We start from the raw sequence: 16,202 nt of genomic DNA, 5'->3' as shown, positions 1-16,202 counted from the left end.
GCAGTGAGGGGTCAGTATGTGCGGTTAAAGACTTGCAAGGTACTCATTTCAAACTCAGAACAGAACAATCAGAAACACGCAGCTAAAAGCCAAAGACAAAATGACAAATTGACATTTTTGTCACTAGGGATTAACTAATCCTTGCTTTTCTCAGCAAGTGCCTTTGTTACTTTTTGTCTCTATCGCATGGTTGTCTTTGTTCAGTTAGATCAAAAGTTAGTCTGTAAGCGTTCACTATAATGAGGGGTTTTGATAGAGAGTAAATTGGGAGAATCTGTTTCTAATGGGCAAGAGTGTGATTAATCAGAGGCGGGTGGTGGTGTCGTGGTAACGTCACCAGATTAATAATCCAGAGACCCCAGGAAATTCTCGAAGGACGTGGGTTCACATCCAACTGGGGGAGTTTTAATTCTGTGAATAAAATCTGGAATTGAAAGGCTAGTCTCCATAATGGTGACCATGAAGCTATCATTGATTGTGGTTCAAAAAAAAAATCTAGTTCACTAATGGTATCTTTTGTCCTTAACCTGTCTGGCCTACATGTGACTCCAGACCCACAGCAATGCGGTTAACTCTTAACCTGCCTCTGAAATGGCCCAGCAAGCCATTCAGTTCAAGGGCAATTAGGGATGATCGGCATGGTGACTGTGTGGAGTTTGCACGTTCTCCCCGTGTCTGCGTGGGTTTCCTCCGGGTGCTCCTGTTTCCTCCCACACTCCAAAGATATGTAGGTTGGGGGATGACAAGATTAAAATTACATGGATTGATGACAATTGGCAAAAGAGCCAGAGGGGGAAATGAGAATTTTTCTTAAAGATGGTGGTAACCAACCCAACAACAATTTGTATAGCAACTTAAAACGGAAAGAGAAATAGTCGTCAGTGGAGAGAGAATAGGGAACTGTGATGAATTGAATCACGTTTTCCAAAGGCTGTCACACATGTAATGGGCCGAATGGCCTCCTTCTGTAAAATATACGCAACCATCTGACACAAAGATTCTGCGTTGCTTTTATCTATCCTCAAGATCTGAGTGATGGTCAAAGGCTGCATCTACTTCTAATTGCTTCAAGAAATTGATGGTGGGAGGGCCTTTCATAGAATCATAGAATCCCTATAGTGTGGAAGGAGGCCATTCAGCCCATTGAACCTGCATCAACAACAATCCCACACAGGCCCTGTCCCCATAACCCCATGTAGGTACTCTGCTAACACTAAGGGGCAATTTTAGCAGAGCCAATCAACCTAACCTGCATATCTTTGGAGTGTGGGAGGAAACTGGAGCACCCGGAGGAAACCCACACAGACACAGGGAGAATGTGTAAACTCCACACAGACAGTGACCAGAGGCCAAATCGAACCCGGGTCCCTGGAGCTGTGAGGCAGCAATGCAAACCACTGTGTCACCAAGTTGCCCAAGTTGATGATGGTTATCCTATCGCTGTTTGGAGGAGCGGGCTGTACACAATTTGCCTGCCACATTTCCTATACTATCACAGCACCTACAAAAGTATTCAGTAGCTGTAAAGAGTTTTGGAATAATGAATGCTTCATTTCTTCCTGCTACCGCCCTTGTTTCTTGGTTTTCAGAACAAGCCAACAATTTCCATGTCCGTTTCCACTTGTAACAAACAACAAAATTGATTTGGATTTCAGAACTTAGAATCATAGAATCCTACAGTGCAGAAGGAGGCCATTCAGCCCACTGGGTCTGCACTGTCCCATGCCCTATCCCCATACTCTTATACATTTACCCCACTAATCCCTTTAACCTACGCATTCCAGGACACTAAGTGGCAATTTAGCATGGCCAATCCACCTAACCTGCTTATCTTGAGAGGAAACCGGAACACCCAGAGCAAACCCACGCAGACACAGGGAGAACATGCAAACTCCACACAGACAGTGACCCAAGCCGGGAATCGAACCCAGGTCCCTGGAGCTGTGAGGCAGCACTGTGCCACCGTGCCGCTCGAAGAAAACAGAAGGAGACAATTCGCTGAGACAGGAAAGTGGAGTTGAGGGCACATCAGATCTTATTGTTGGCAGAGCAGACTTGAAAGGGTGAATGACCTATTCATGATTCTGTCCTTTTATGCTATCTGCGTCCATATATTCATGTGTGTATGGGTGCTTTACAATATCACTCACCCTCTACAACGAAGGAAGTTGAAGCATTCAATGATCAAAAAACACTGGCATATCCTTCTTTCCATTGGTATATCCGAATAACTAACATACGAAGTACAAATGTGCACTGGTACAGTAGCAGTTATATAACTGGACCATTAATCCAGGACCTTTTCCATCAGTGGAATCTTCCAGTCCTTCCAATGGAAGCCCCTTACAGCAGGTTTCACCTGGAGTGGGAAGTACGAGCCACGTAGAATGCCATAGACATGGACGGATATTACGTTCCCAGCGATGTCCAATTTCAACTTGCCTCCACTGCCAGAAAAAAATTCTCGTGGCGGGGGGGTGGGGCGGGGTGGGGGGGGGGGGGGGGGGGGGGGGTGGGGTGGGTGGGGGGGGGGTCAGAAAATCCTGCCCTAAATTGATGTGCTGGTTGGTAAGGCAGACATTCAGCGCTCTGTTACACAGACACACACACACACACACACACACACCTACCTTGTGAAACCAAATTGTATTTATATAGTACTTTTAACATGATAAAATGCCCTGAAATACATCACCGGAGCATTGGCCTGGTGGTATTATCACTAGATTGTTAATCCAGAAACTCATCTTAATGTTCTAGGGACCCGGGTTCGAATCCTGCCACGGCAGGAGGTTGAATTTCAGTTCAATAAAGCATATCTGGATTTAAGAATCTACTGATGACCATGAAACCTCAGTTGGAAATACCCATCTGGTTCACTAATGCCCTTTAGGGAAGGAAATCTGCTGTCCTTACCTTGCCTGGCCTACATGTCACTTCAAAGCCACAGCAATGTGGTTAACTCTCAACTGCCCTCGGGCAACTAGGGGTGGTCAATAAATGTTGGCCAGTCAATGACGCCCGTGTCCCACAAATTAATTTAAAAAAAAGCTAAATCTGACATTGATCCACATAAAGAGAGATGTGGACAGGTGATCAAAGGTGAGGTCAATGAGTTAAGGATTTTAAGAGCGCTCCGTGAATATGTTATGACTTCCTGTTTTGTTTGGCCATCATTAGGCAGCCTGGGAGGTACAGACGAATGAATAAGAGCCTCGCTATACACGGTCCCTGATTATCTGTCTGACCTTAAACTCACAATCAGGAAAACAACCCGAGAGAAAGGTGCCGGGCTGGAGAGACTGTTCCTTTGAAATAGCGATAAGCCTCTCATCCCCTTTGGTGTAAACTTTAATCAGCCGGTGGCTACATCAGTGGATTAGACTCACAATTCCGCAATCCCCCAACCCCGCAATCCCTCGGCTCCCAATTAATTTCAAATCACTTTGAGGGGGAATGAAAATGAAAAAGTGAACTGCAGGAAGGAGGTGACTGTGGTTCAGGCTGCAAACCAGCAGCAGAACAGAAGCATGTCTGTGTGTGTCCTGGTCCATGTATCTGTCTGTGTATTTAAACAGGGTAAAAAGTCTCACAAAGCCAGGTTAAAGTTCAACCAGTTAATTTGATAGTAAACCCGCAAGTTTTCGGAAACGCTGTTTCTTCGTCAGGTTCCGAAAGCTTGTGGGTTTACTATCAAATAAACTGGTTGGACTTTAACCTGGTGTTGTGACACATCTTACTATGTTTACCCCAGTCCAACGCCGGCATCTCCACATCATACTTAAACAGGGGCAGATGTACTTGCTGGCTATTTGTTTACGCATGTGTACCCGTTGTCTGAAGTCATTTCAGGTCATTCAAAACTCTTCTGGCTGTGTTTTCTACATCATAAAGACATGAAGAGATGGAGGGATAATGTGGGCAAATGGCATTGAGGTCAAAGATTAGCCATGATCTAATTCAATGGCAGAGCAGGTGCCAGGAGCCAAATGGCCAAATCCTGCTACTTTTCTTCATATTCATTTGTGGGAAATGGGCCAGAATTTATTGTCCATCCCTAGTTGCCTGAGGGCAGTTGAGAGTCAACCACATTGCTATGGCTTTGGAGTCACACGTAAGCCAGACTGGGTAAGGATGGCAGATTTCCTTCCCTAAAGAGTGTTAGTGAACCAGATGAGTTTTGCAACAATGGTTTCATCATCACCAGTAGATTCTTAATTCCAGATATCTTTTATTGAATTCAAATTTCACCAGCTGCCGTGATGGGATTCAAACCCAGGTCTCCAGAACATTAGCTGAGTTTCTGGATTAATAATCTAGTGATAATACCACTTGGCCATCATCTCCTCCATTCCCTATATTCCTGCTAATTCACACAGTACTCTCGGGCCTTGCTGACCTACATTGACTCCTGGTCCAGAAGCACACTGACTTTAAAATTTCCACATATACGTCCAAATCCTTGTCTCTGTAATGTCCTCCAACCACATAACTCTCTGAGATATCTGCACCCCTCTAAATTTGTCCCATTTTAGTCATCCCACCACTGGTGGTGGTATGCCTTCAGGAGCCTAGGCCCCAAACTCTGGAATTCTCTCCTGACACCTCTCGCTGCTCTCAACCCTATTTTCTTCCTTCAAGATTCTCCTTAAAACCTACATTATTGACCATGCTTTTAGCCATTTGGGGTGGCACGGTTGCACAGTGGTTAGCACTGCTGCCTCAGAGCGCCAGGAAGCTAGGTTTGATTCCTGGCCTAGGTCACTGTCTGTGTGGAGTTCTTTCTGTGTCTCCATGCGGTTCCTCTGGGTGCTCTGGTTTCCTTCCATTGTCTGAAAGGCGTCTGGTTAGGAGCATTGGCCATGCTAAATTTTCCCTCAGTGTACCCGAACAGGCACTGGAGTGTGGCAACTAGGGGATTTTCACAGTAACTTCATTGCAGCCTACTAATAAGTAATAAATAATACACTAATAAATAAACTTTTAAAAAAATCTGACCTAGTATCTCTTTACGGTTTGGCACCGTATTGTTTTACAATGTTTTCAGCAAAGTAGCTTGGGTCGTTTTGTTATGATAAAGGCCCTATCTAAATTAAACTGTTGTTGTTGCCGCCTTGTCTATATCACTGCTTCTATCTTTGTTTGCCTGTCTCTCTATTTCTGTATATTTATCTTGCTCCTCCCCTGTATCTTCAGCTTCCTATCTTCAGGACGCAGAAGAGCAGTTGTGTAGTCAGATACCGAAAAAGTGTGAAGAAAGCAGGATTGTTGTGATGGGTGACTTTAATTTCCTCCAGATTGACTGGGGCTCCCTTATAACCAGGGGCTCGGATGGGGAGCAATTTGTTAGATGTGTCCAGGAGGGTTTTTTGATGCAGTATGTTGACAATCCAACCAGGGAAGGGACCATACTAGACTTGGTATTGGGGAATGAGCAAGGTGATCAATGTTTCAGTGGGCGAGCATTTTGAACTTAGCGATCATAATTCCATAAGATTTCAGGTAGTCATGGATAAGGACAAGAGTGGCTTTGGGTGAGGGTGCTTATCCAAATTAGACAGGAACCGGGGAATGCGGATTGGGAGCAAATATTTGAGGGCAAATCCACGTCTGGCATGAGGGAGGCTTTTAAAGGCTAGTAGATTGAAGTGCAGGACAGGCATGTCCCTGCAAAAATGAAGGATAGAAATGGCAGGATTCAGGAACCTTGAATGACAAGGGAGATTGTAAGCTTAATCAAAAGGAAAAAGGAAGCATACATTGGGTCTAGGCATCTAAAAACTGACAAAATACTTGAGGAGTATAGCGAAAGCAGGAAGGTACTTAAACACAGAATTAGGTAGGCTGAAAGGGGACATGAAATGTCTTTAGCAAACAGGAGAATCCCAAAGCTTTTTATGCATATATTAGGAGCAAGAGGTAGCAAGAGAAAGTGTAGGCTCACTCAAGGACAGTGGAGGGGGTCACAGGAAGTGGGTGAGATCCTTAATGAGTGCTTTGTATCTACATTCACCAAGGAGAAGGACGTGACGGATGTTGAAGTCCAGGGATAAGTGAATGAGCACTCTAGAGAATTTCGGTATATCAAAGGAGGAAGTATTGGATATCCTAAGTTACATTAATGTAGACATGTTCGCCAGGTTGGATGTAGGAGGCAACAGGAGAAATAGCTGGGGCCTTAACAGATAGCTTTCCACCCTCTTTGACCGCAGGTGAGGTTCCAGAGGATTGGAGAATAGCCAATGCTGTTCCCTTCTTTAAGAAAGGAAGCAAGGATAATCCAAGAAATTATAGGCTGGTGAGCCAGACATCAGTGATGGGGAAGGTTTTGGAGAAGATACTGAGAGACAGGATATATGCACATTTGGAGGAAAATTGACTAGTAAGTGATAGGCAGCATTTTTGTATGGGAAAGGTCATGTCTCACCAACTTGATTGAGTTTTTTGAAGAGGTGACAAAGGTAATTGATGAAGGAAGGACTGTGGATGTAGTTTAGGTGGACTTTACTAAGGCACTTGACAAGGTTCCACGTGGCAGACTGGTACAAGAACTAAAATCACATGAGATTCGGGGTGGGCTGGCTAGATGGATAATCTGGCATGGTACTGGAAGTCGATAGTAGTCATGATGTGGATATGCCAGCGTTGGACTGGGGTAAACACAGTAAAAAGTCTGACAACACCAGGTTTAAGTCCAACCGATTTATTTGATAGTAAACTATTTGATAGTGAATTTACTAACCCCGAAAGCTAGTGAGTTTACTATCAAATAAATCGGTTGGACTTAAACCTGGTGTTGTCAGACTTTTTACTATGGTACTGGAAGACAGAAAGTAGCAGTTTTTCAGAATGGAGATCTGTAGCTAGTGGTGTTCCACAGGCATCAGTGCTGGGACCTCTTTGTAGTATATATAAATGATCTGGAGGAAAATGTGGGTGGTCTGATTAGTAAGTTTGCGGATCACGCGAAGATTGGTGGAGTTGCTGATAGTGTTGAGAATTGTCAGGGATACGACAGAATATAGATAGATTGGAGACTTATGCACAGAAATGCCAGATGGACAATTCAAAGTGATGCATTTTGGAGGAACAAGTTTCGGGGTGAATTATACTGTAAATGGCAGAATCCTCAGGAACAATAACATACAGAGGGACCTGGGCGCGCAGGACTACAGTTCCCCAAAAGTGGCATATGACATGCTTGCCTTCATCAGGTGGTGCATTGTGTACAAGTGTTGGCAAATGATATTACAGCTATATTAAACATTGGTCAGGCCGCATTTGGAGTATTGCCTGCAGTTCTGGTCATCACACTACCGGAAGGACGTGGAAACTTTGGAGAGATTGCAAAGAAGGTTCACCAGGATGTTACCTGGTTTTGATGATGTTGACTGTGCGGAGAGGTTGAATAAACTAGGATTGATTTCACTGGAAAGACGGAGGCTGAGGGGAGACCTGATAAAGGTCTACAAAATTATGAGAGGCATAGACAGGGTGGATAGTCAGAGGCTTTTTCCCAGGGTGGAAGAGACAATTACAAGGGAGGACAGGTTCAAGGTAAGAAGGGGAAAGTTTAGGGGAGATGTGCAGGAGAGGTTTTTTACACAGAGAGTGGTGGGTGTCTGGGATGCACTGCCAGAGGGGGTAGTGGAAACAGGCACATTACCAACGTTTAAGAGGCATCTGGATGCGTACATGATTAGGGAGGGAATAGAGGGATGTGTACCAAGTAAGGGCAGAAAGATTATTTTCAGTTTAATTAAGGCATCATGCTTGGCACGGGCTTGGAAGGGCCTGTCCCTGTGCTGTACTTTTCTTGATTCTTTGTGTTGATCAGTATATCTCTCTCTCCCTCGCTCTCTCTCTCTCTGTCTCCCTATCAATCTCTCCAATACAAACATTGCCAAGAGCTCTAAACCCACAGGAAGGCAGTGTTGCTGGGGAGGCAGCAGTGCAGTGGTATTGTTACTGGTTTAGCAACTCAGGGTAATGCTCTGAGGGCCCAGGTTCAGACCCCATTGCAGCAGATGGTGGAAATTAGTTTCAATAAAACATCTGTAGTTAAAAAGTCGAACAAAGACCATGAAACTATTGTCAATTATTGTAAAAGCCCATCTGGTTCACTCTGGTCCTTTAGGGAAGGAAATTGGCCATTCTTACCTGGTCTGGCCTACATGTGTCTCTAGAGGGTGGTTGACTCTCAACTACCCTTGGGCAACTAGGGATGGGCAATGAATGAAGACCTGGCCAGTGACGCTCACATCCCGTAAGTTAATTAAATAAGCAAGGAGGGCCTGTTTTTAAGTCTAATTGTTTCTTTTACAGGAGGTTCTGCTGAAACGAGCTGCTGACCTCGTCGAGGCCTTGTACGGGATGCCACACAACAACCAGGTGGGTGACAGCAGGGGATGGGTTGCCCATGACAGCAACGCCTGACAGTAAATTACTCCCAATTTACTATTGGAGTAAAATTATAGAATCGAACAGCACTGGAAGAAACATAGAAACCAGAAGCAGGAGTAGGCCATTCAGTCCTTCTAACCTGCCCCGCCATTCATTTCGATCATCAGATTCAATATCCTGACCCCCCCCCCCCCCACTTCCCCCCATATCCCTTGATCCCTTTAGCCCCAACAGCTATATTTAATTTCTTGAAATCACACAAGGATTACCTTAACAAGCTGCTGCTAAGAAGGTTCAGTTCAACTGAGTGGATCGCACATCAGTACAACTGGAAGATACTCCACTGAAAGTTCATAACATTACCCTACGAGGTCCTCATTAATGAACTCGTATGGTGGCACTTCCAGGTTCGCTGGATCTGGGCCTCTCCTGATTCTGTGGGAGTGAACTCCACACATTCATCACTCTCTGGGTAAAGAACCTTCTCCTCACCTCAGTTCTAAAAACTTTACCCCTTATCCTCAAACTAAGACCCGTAGTCCTGGACTCCCCCACCGTCCATTGAGAGCCATTGAGACTGCACAGGCTGTTTCAAAGGACAATCCAGATGGTCCTTATCCTTGCACTCTTTCCCAATACCACCGAGATTTTTTTTTCCTCCTGCAGGTATTTGTCCAGTTTGCCTGCTGTTAAATCTGTATCCAGGCAGCACATTCCAAATCCTAACTCACGCTGAAATCTACAGAACAGCAGCATGTTACTTTGACTGCCTTTGCATTGCTGTTTGTGGGTGAAAGCATTGGTGTGTTTCCATTTTCTGAAGAGTTTTGATCGGTTAAACGTACTAAAGATGTTCTCACGTGTCAGAATGGTAGGATGGGAGACCAAAACTACAGGCCACAAATGCAAAGTGGGCACAAATAAATCTAGTGAGGAATTCAGGAGAAAGCTGCAGCTTATGATTTGGGAGGGAGTTTCCAACTGCCCTCGGCCCAAGTCCAGAAAATCCCGTCCAAGGTCAACGGACCTTTTCGTGGTCTGTGTCCTGCCCGCTATGATTCCCATGACGGGCGGGATGTGAAAATTCCACCCTTTGTGTCCATTATATTGATCTATTTAAGATGGCACAGTGGTTAGCACTGCTTCCTCACAACGCCAGGGTCCCGGGTTCAATTATTGGTTTGGGTCTGTGTGGAGTCTGCAAGTTCTCCCCATGTCTGTGTGGGTTTTCTCCGGGTGCTCCAGTTTCATCCCACAGTCCAAAGATCTGTGGGTTAGGTGGATTAGGTGGAAGGGGCAAACCCCCAAAGCTAGTGGGTTTACTATCGAATAAACTTGTTGAACTTTAACCTGGTGTTGTGAAACTTTTTACTTAGGTGGATTGGCCATGCTAAATTGCCTCTTGATGTCAGGGGGATTAGTAGGGTAAATATGTTAGGTTACGGGGATAGGGCCTGGGTGGGATTGTTGTTGGTGCAGGCTCGATGGGCCAAATAGCCTCCTTCTGCACTGTAGGGAGTCTATAATTCTATCATTTATGTTCAGTACTTTGTTTCTTCCCTAAGCAGATGAAAGAATATTGTACCAGCCTGTGGTGTGTTTGTTCATTTATAGCCTCCACAATCCTGCCAGGATTTATATCCTTTCACACTCTTCTGCACACACCTGATTGGCCCATCCTGGACAGTACACCTAACCAACCCCGAATCTGAATTGACAGGAGTTCAGAACAAAAAGAAACAAATGACCATCATAAAAGTCTCCATCATTTAGCCTATTAATATCCCGTATTCACTCCTGGCACTAAGTCAAGTATTGTCATTTGACCTAACTCCCAAGTGTTTCAGTCAAAGCAGTAAAATGGGTTCACTTTACAAGTTCCAATATCGAACTCATAGTCATAGAGGTATGCAGCACAGAGAAAGCGTCTTCAGCCCATCACATTGGTGCCAGTCAAAGACAAACCACCCAACTATTCTAACCCAGCACTTGGCCCATAGCCTTGGGTGCCTTGGCAATGTAGGTGCGCGTCTAAATACTTCTTCAATGTTATGAGAGTCTCTGCCTCCACCACACTTTCGGTCAGTGAGTTCCAGACTCCCCCTGGGTGAAAAGGTATTTCCTCACATACCCAATAAACCTTCTGCTCCTTACCTTAAACCTATGCCCCCTGGATCCCTCCACCAAAGGGAAACGTTTCCTCCTCTCCATCTGTAAGTCTCATAATTTTATGCATCTCAATCATGACCCCACCCCCCCCGAAAAAAAAACAACCCTGCTCAATCCAAACTCTCTTCATAACTAAAACGCCCCTACCCAGGCAACATCCTGGTAAATACCTCTGCGCCCTTTCAAACACTACAACTTTTATTTATTAGTATCACAAGTAGGCTTACATTAACACTGCAATGAAATTACTGTGAAAATCCTCGAATCACCACACTCCAGCACCTAACATTTGACCTAACTCCCAAGTGCTTTCTGTTTCAGTCAAAGCAGTAAAATGGGTTCACTTTACAAATTCCAATATCGAGCTCATAGAGTCATAGAGGTATGCAGCGCAGAAAAAGGCTCTTCGGCACATCACATTTGCACTGAGGGAGAAGTTAACACGGCCAGTGCAGCTAACCAGCGTGTCTTCTGGACTGTAGGAGGGAACCTACGGCGCAACATCGAGGGCTGAAAGGCCTGTACTGCGCTGTAATGTTCTATGAAACTGGAGCACCTGGAGAAGACCCACGTCGAAGCAAAGAGAATGTGCAGACTCTGCACAGACAGTGACCCAAGCCAGGAACAGAACCTGGGTCCCTGACACTGTGGGGCAGCAGTGCTAACCATAACATCTCTCCTATAATGTGGGATTTAGCTAGGGTAAATGCATGGGGTTAGGGGATAGGGGATTGTGGTTGGTGCAGATTTGATGGGCCGAATGGCCTCCTTCTGCACTCTATGATTCCAGAACTGCACACAATACTCTAGCTGTGGCCTAACCAATGTTAGCTACAATAGATCCTCCTCTTTCAGATACTTAATGGGCGATTGGGCGCTTCTAGAAATGTTCCACCTTTGTTAAACCTTGTCCCATCTGTTTATTTCCCCCCCTCCCCCAGGAGATTATCCTGAAGCGAGCGGCAGACATTGCGGAAGCTCTGTACAGTGTCCCGCGGAGCCACAACCAGCTTCCATCCCTCGCCAACACACCGGGCCACTCGGGGATGATGGGAGTGAACTCCTTCAGCAGCCAGCTGGCCGTCAACGTCTCGGAGACGTCACAAGCCAACGATCAAGGTTTGTACCACTGGTTCGCTCTTCGTTTCTTCCGGGTGAGGGTGAAAGCAGGGTGAAGGGTCAAGGCCCAAATTTCACCAGACAAGTCAGAGTTGGAAGCAATGGAGAGGAAATGAAGAAAGTCAAAAGAAAAATGAGGCCCAACCAATCTGGGCTTGTAAATGAGGAAGGAGGGATGGAGTACACAATATTTCCACCATGCTGCTTCCATGCAAAGCTCCCTCAACGGTATTTGATTTGGTTTATTATTATCTACATCTATTAGTATACAGTGAAAAGTATTGTTTTAACAACTTCTGATGATTAGCTCTACCCCACCTTCGTTTTCATTCTATTCTATTTAATTTTTTACTGTTCTCTACCTTTTATTTCTTCTTGTCTTTCTTCATTTTTCTTCCGTCTCCCCCACTTTTTCCCCCTCCTTTATCCCCCTTCCCTTTCCTTTACTCCCCTTTTCTAAATTTTACCTTTGTCCCATTCATTACCCCTCCCTCCCTCCTTTGTCACAGTTTACCCTTTCATTTTACCTTCTCTGCTGTTTCGCCATTCGCACACTTTATTCTGTCTGTGGACAGCCTTTAGCTGTCTTTCCCCCTGGTTTTTGTAGCAATGACTCATCTTTCATTCTCTCCCCCTGCAGTATAAATATCTCCCACTTTCTATGCCTTTTAGCTTTGACAAAGGGTCATCTGGACCTGAAACATCAGCTCTTTTCTCTCCTTACAAATGCTGCTAGACCTGCTGAGATTCTCCAGCATTTTCTCTTTTGGTGAAAAGTATTGTTTCTTGCCCGCTATACAGGCAAAGCATAGCATACATAGAGAAGGAGATGAGTAAGTGCAGAATGTAGTGTTACAGTCATAGCTAGGGTGTAGAGAAAAATCTACTTAATACTTTAGGTTTACTAGGATGTTGCCTGGTATGGTGGGGAGGTCCTATGAGGAGAGACTGAGGGATTTAGGGTTGTTTTCGTTGGAAAGAAGGCGGCTAAGAGGGGATCTTATTGAAACATATAAGATGATTAGAGGTTTAGATAGGGTGGATAGTGATAGCCTTTTTCCTCGGATGGAGAAAGCTAGCACGAGGGGGCATGGCTTTAAATTAAGGGGGGGTAGCTACAGGACGGATGTCAGGGGTAGGTTCTTTACCCAGCGGGTGGTGAGGGATTGGAATGCCCTGCCTGCTGCAGTTGTAAATGCGTCTAGTTTGGGGGCGTTTAAGAGATCTCTGGATAGGTTTATGGACGAAAAGGGATTGGTATAGGCTAGTGGGTCATTGTTTTTGTAACTGGTCGGCGCAACATCGTGGGCCGAAGGGCCTGTTCTGCGCTGTAATGTTCTATGTTCTATGTTCTATGTTTAATATGAGTTAGGTCCACTCAAAAGTCTAATAGCAGCAGGGAATAAGCTGTTCTTAAGACCATAAGACATAGGAACAGAATTAGGCCACTCGGCCCATCGAGTCTGTTCCACCATTTGATAATGGCTGTTTTTTTTTCTCATCCCCATTCTCCTGCCTTTTCCCCATAACCTTTGATCCCCTTATTAATCAAGAAATTACCTATCTCTGTCTTAAAGACACTCAATAGCCTCCACAGCCTTCTGTGGCAAAGAGTTCCACAGATTCACGCTCTCTAGCTCAAGAAATTTCTCCTTATCTCTGTTTTAAAGGATCGTTCCTTTAGCTGAGATTGTGCCCTCTGGTTCTAGTTCTTGAGTCGGTTGGTACATGATCTCAGACTTTTGTATCTTTTTCTCAACAAAAGAAGGTGGAAGAGAGAATGTCCAGGGTGCATGGGGTCCTTGATTATGCTGGCTGCTTTTCCAAGGCAGTGGGAAGTGTAGACAGAGTCAATGGATGGGAGGCTGGTTTGCTGCAGCCAATGACAAAAAATGTTTATCGTTCTTGATTAGTTGGAGTGACTGAACTTGTTAGATGAGGGTGCCAAACAGATGGCTGACCCCAAGGCTCATCTGCCCATGGGAGATTCTGGAACTCAATTCTGTAATGTAGAAGGCTTAGGGGCGACCTTATCGAGGTCTATAAAATAATGAGGGCCACAGATCAGCTAGATAGTCAGTATCTTCTCCCAAAGGTAGGGGAGTCTAAAACTAGAGGGCATAAAGGTGCGAGGGGAGAGATATAAAATGGTCCGGAGGAGCAATTCTTTCACACAGAGGGTGGTGAATGTCTGGAACAAGCTGTCAGAGGTAGTAGTAGAGGCAGGTACAATTTTGTCTTTTAAAAAGCGTTTAGACAGTTACATGGGGAAGATGGGTACAGAGGGATATGAAGATTTTTAAAAAAAGGGTGGCATAGACAAGTTGGCCAAAGGGCCTGTTCCAATGCTGTAAACCTCTACGACTCTATGAATCTATAACTTGGTGAATCACTTGATTAAAAGTTAATACCATTTTTCAAACTCCGTTTTGGTCCCAAACAATCCCCTTTTGCAGGGTTTCATCACCACTTAGGGTTTAGGACCTCACAAGTATTGCCCCCATTTGGCTAGCCATTTTTTTTTATTCATTGGTGAGACACGGGCATCGCTGGCTGGCCAGCATTTATTGCCCATCCTTAGTAGTCCAAGGGCAGTTGAGAGTCAACGATATGTGACTCTGGAGTCACATATAAACCAGGCCAGGTAAGGACGGCAGATTTCCTTCTCTAAAGAACATTAGTGAACCAAATGGGATTTTCTGACAATCGACAATGGTTTGATGGTCATCATTGGATTTGTAATTCCAGAAATTTTTTGTAATTTATTCAGTTCTGCCATCTGCCTTGTTTGGATTCGAACCCACGTCCCCAGAGTGTCTGGGTTGCTAGCCCACTGACAAAACCACGACACCATCGCTTCTCAACACTGGATTGATTCCTAGAGGTCACATTGTATGATAACTGTTCTCCTGGTCAAATATTCCAGCTGGGATGGAAATCTGATATCCTTACCTGGCCTGACCTTCATGTGACCCCAGATCCACAACAATGTGGTTGACTCTTGAAATGGCCTAGCAAATCATTCAGTTCAAGGGCAATTAGGAATGGATAACAAATGCTGGCCTTTGACTGAATAAAGTAACTAACCTTGGGAGGGGAAGCGGCAGCCTGCTTACTCAGAGACGAGGAGAATAGCCACTGAGTTTTAATGGATAAGGGTAAATGACAGAGAGTGAAGTGTGGGTACAAAGAGCAAAGAACAGTACAGCACAGGAAACAGGCCCTTCGGCCCTCCAAGCCTACGCCGCTCATTGGTCCAACTAGACCATTCTTTTGTATCCTTTCATTCTAAGTCTGTTCATGTGACTATCCAGATAAGTCTTAAACGATCCTAGTGTGTCTGCCTCCACCACCCTGCTTGGCAGTGCATCCCAGGCCCCCACCACCCTCTGTGTAAAATACACCCCTCTGATATCTGAGTTAAACCTCTCCCCTCTCACCTTGAATCTGTGACCCCTCATGTTGTCGCAGGGTATGGGCTTCTATCCTGAGGTTTTTACGGATCAGGGTGGCACAGTGGTTAGCCCTACTGCCTCACAGGAACCTGGGTTCAATTCCGGCCTCGGATGACTGCCTGTGCAGAGTTTGCACGTTCTCCCCATGTCTGCGTGGGTTTCCTCCCAAGGATGAAAGATGTGCAGGTTAGGCTGATTGGCCATGCTAAATTGTCCCTTAGTAGGGTAAATACTTGGGATTAAGGGGGTAGGGTTTGTGTGGGATTGTTGTCGGTGCAGGCTTGATGGGCCCAATGGCCTTCTTCGGCAGTGCAGGGATTCTAGATGCTATGAACAGTGCAATAGCCAGAGTGTGTTTCATATTATCTGTACATCTCTGACGAACATCACCTTTCCGTTTATATTTCTATCACTGCCTGCCCCCGAAAGAGAATGTAATGGAAAAATAAAGCGTGATTACTCTGGCCCGAGACCTCTCCTCAGGTTTTGTATTTGACACATCTCAAAGGGGAAAGAGAGAAATCTCTCTTTGAGACGAGGTAACAGAAATAAATTGGAACAATTTGTGTCATCACCAATTGGGCCAAATGCCATTTTGATATATAACAGAGAAACGTGCCATTGCCATGGTCTCCTCTTATTGCATGGTCACTTGAGCCTCTCCAGACTTAATGTGCTGTGCCTGTGGTGCTGCTGGAGTCCAGGGGCTGCAGGCACGGATCCCAGGCGGTCTCAGACATCAGAGTGCCTCTCGAAGGGTCCCCTCGGCTTCTCAGCAGCCATCCTGCTGATTGCAGGGTGCGTGCTCTCGTAACTGTGGCCAATTACAGGACCGCGGGAGGTCTGGGCTGGATCAACCGAGGCCTTAATCGAGAAGCTGTGGCCTCACAGATGCCACGTGCAATCAGAAAGAGAGGGGGTGAGGGGTGGGGGGAGGAGAGGGAGAGAGAGAGAGAGAGAGAGACAGAGAGGAAGCTCACTTTTCTATCTCAATCAACAGGCCTAGTAGGGCCTGAGGCTGGTGGTAGTTAAGAGGGCAGAAACCCCAGGCCTCAG

The 16,202-nt window shown here is 45.4% G+C and overlaps 1 protein-coding gene across 6 annotated transcripts in view; it reads left to right on the top strand.

Moving 5' to 3' along the window:
* Positions 1-16,202, top strand: part of LOC145348922 (transcription factor COE3-like) — a 402,710-nt gene that overhangs the window by 371,629 nt on the left and 14,879 nt on the right. For all 6 annotated transcript variants that reach the window (XM_080197025.1, XM_080197054.1, XM_080197017.1 and 3 more), the window contains 2 exons: positions 8,326-8,391; positions 11,514-11,691. In XM_080197025.1, coding sequence (XP_080053151.1) covers positions 8,326-8,391; positions 11,514-11,691 — 244 coding nt within the window. The remainder of the gene's footprint in view (positions 1-8,325; positions 8,392-11,513; positions 11,692-16,202) is intronic.

The sequence above is a fragment of the Carcharhinus amblyrhynchos genome, chromosome 1 (genome assembly GCF_965287045.1).
Source record: "Carcharhinus amblyrhynchos chromosome 1, sCarAmb.v2.hapA, whole genome shotgun sequence".
NCBI classification, from domain to species: domain Eukaryota; kingdom Metazoa; phylum Chordata; class Chondrichthyes; order Carcharhiniformes; family Carcharhinidae; genus Carcharhinus; species Carcharhinus amblyrhynchos.
Note: the sequence above shows the minus strand (reverse complement) of the source record. Positions and strands in the feature narration are given on the sequence as shown.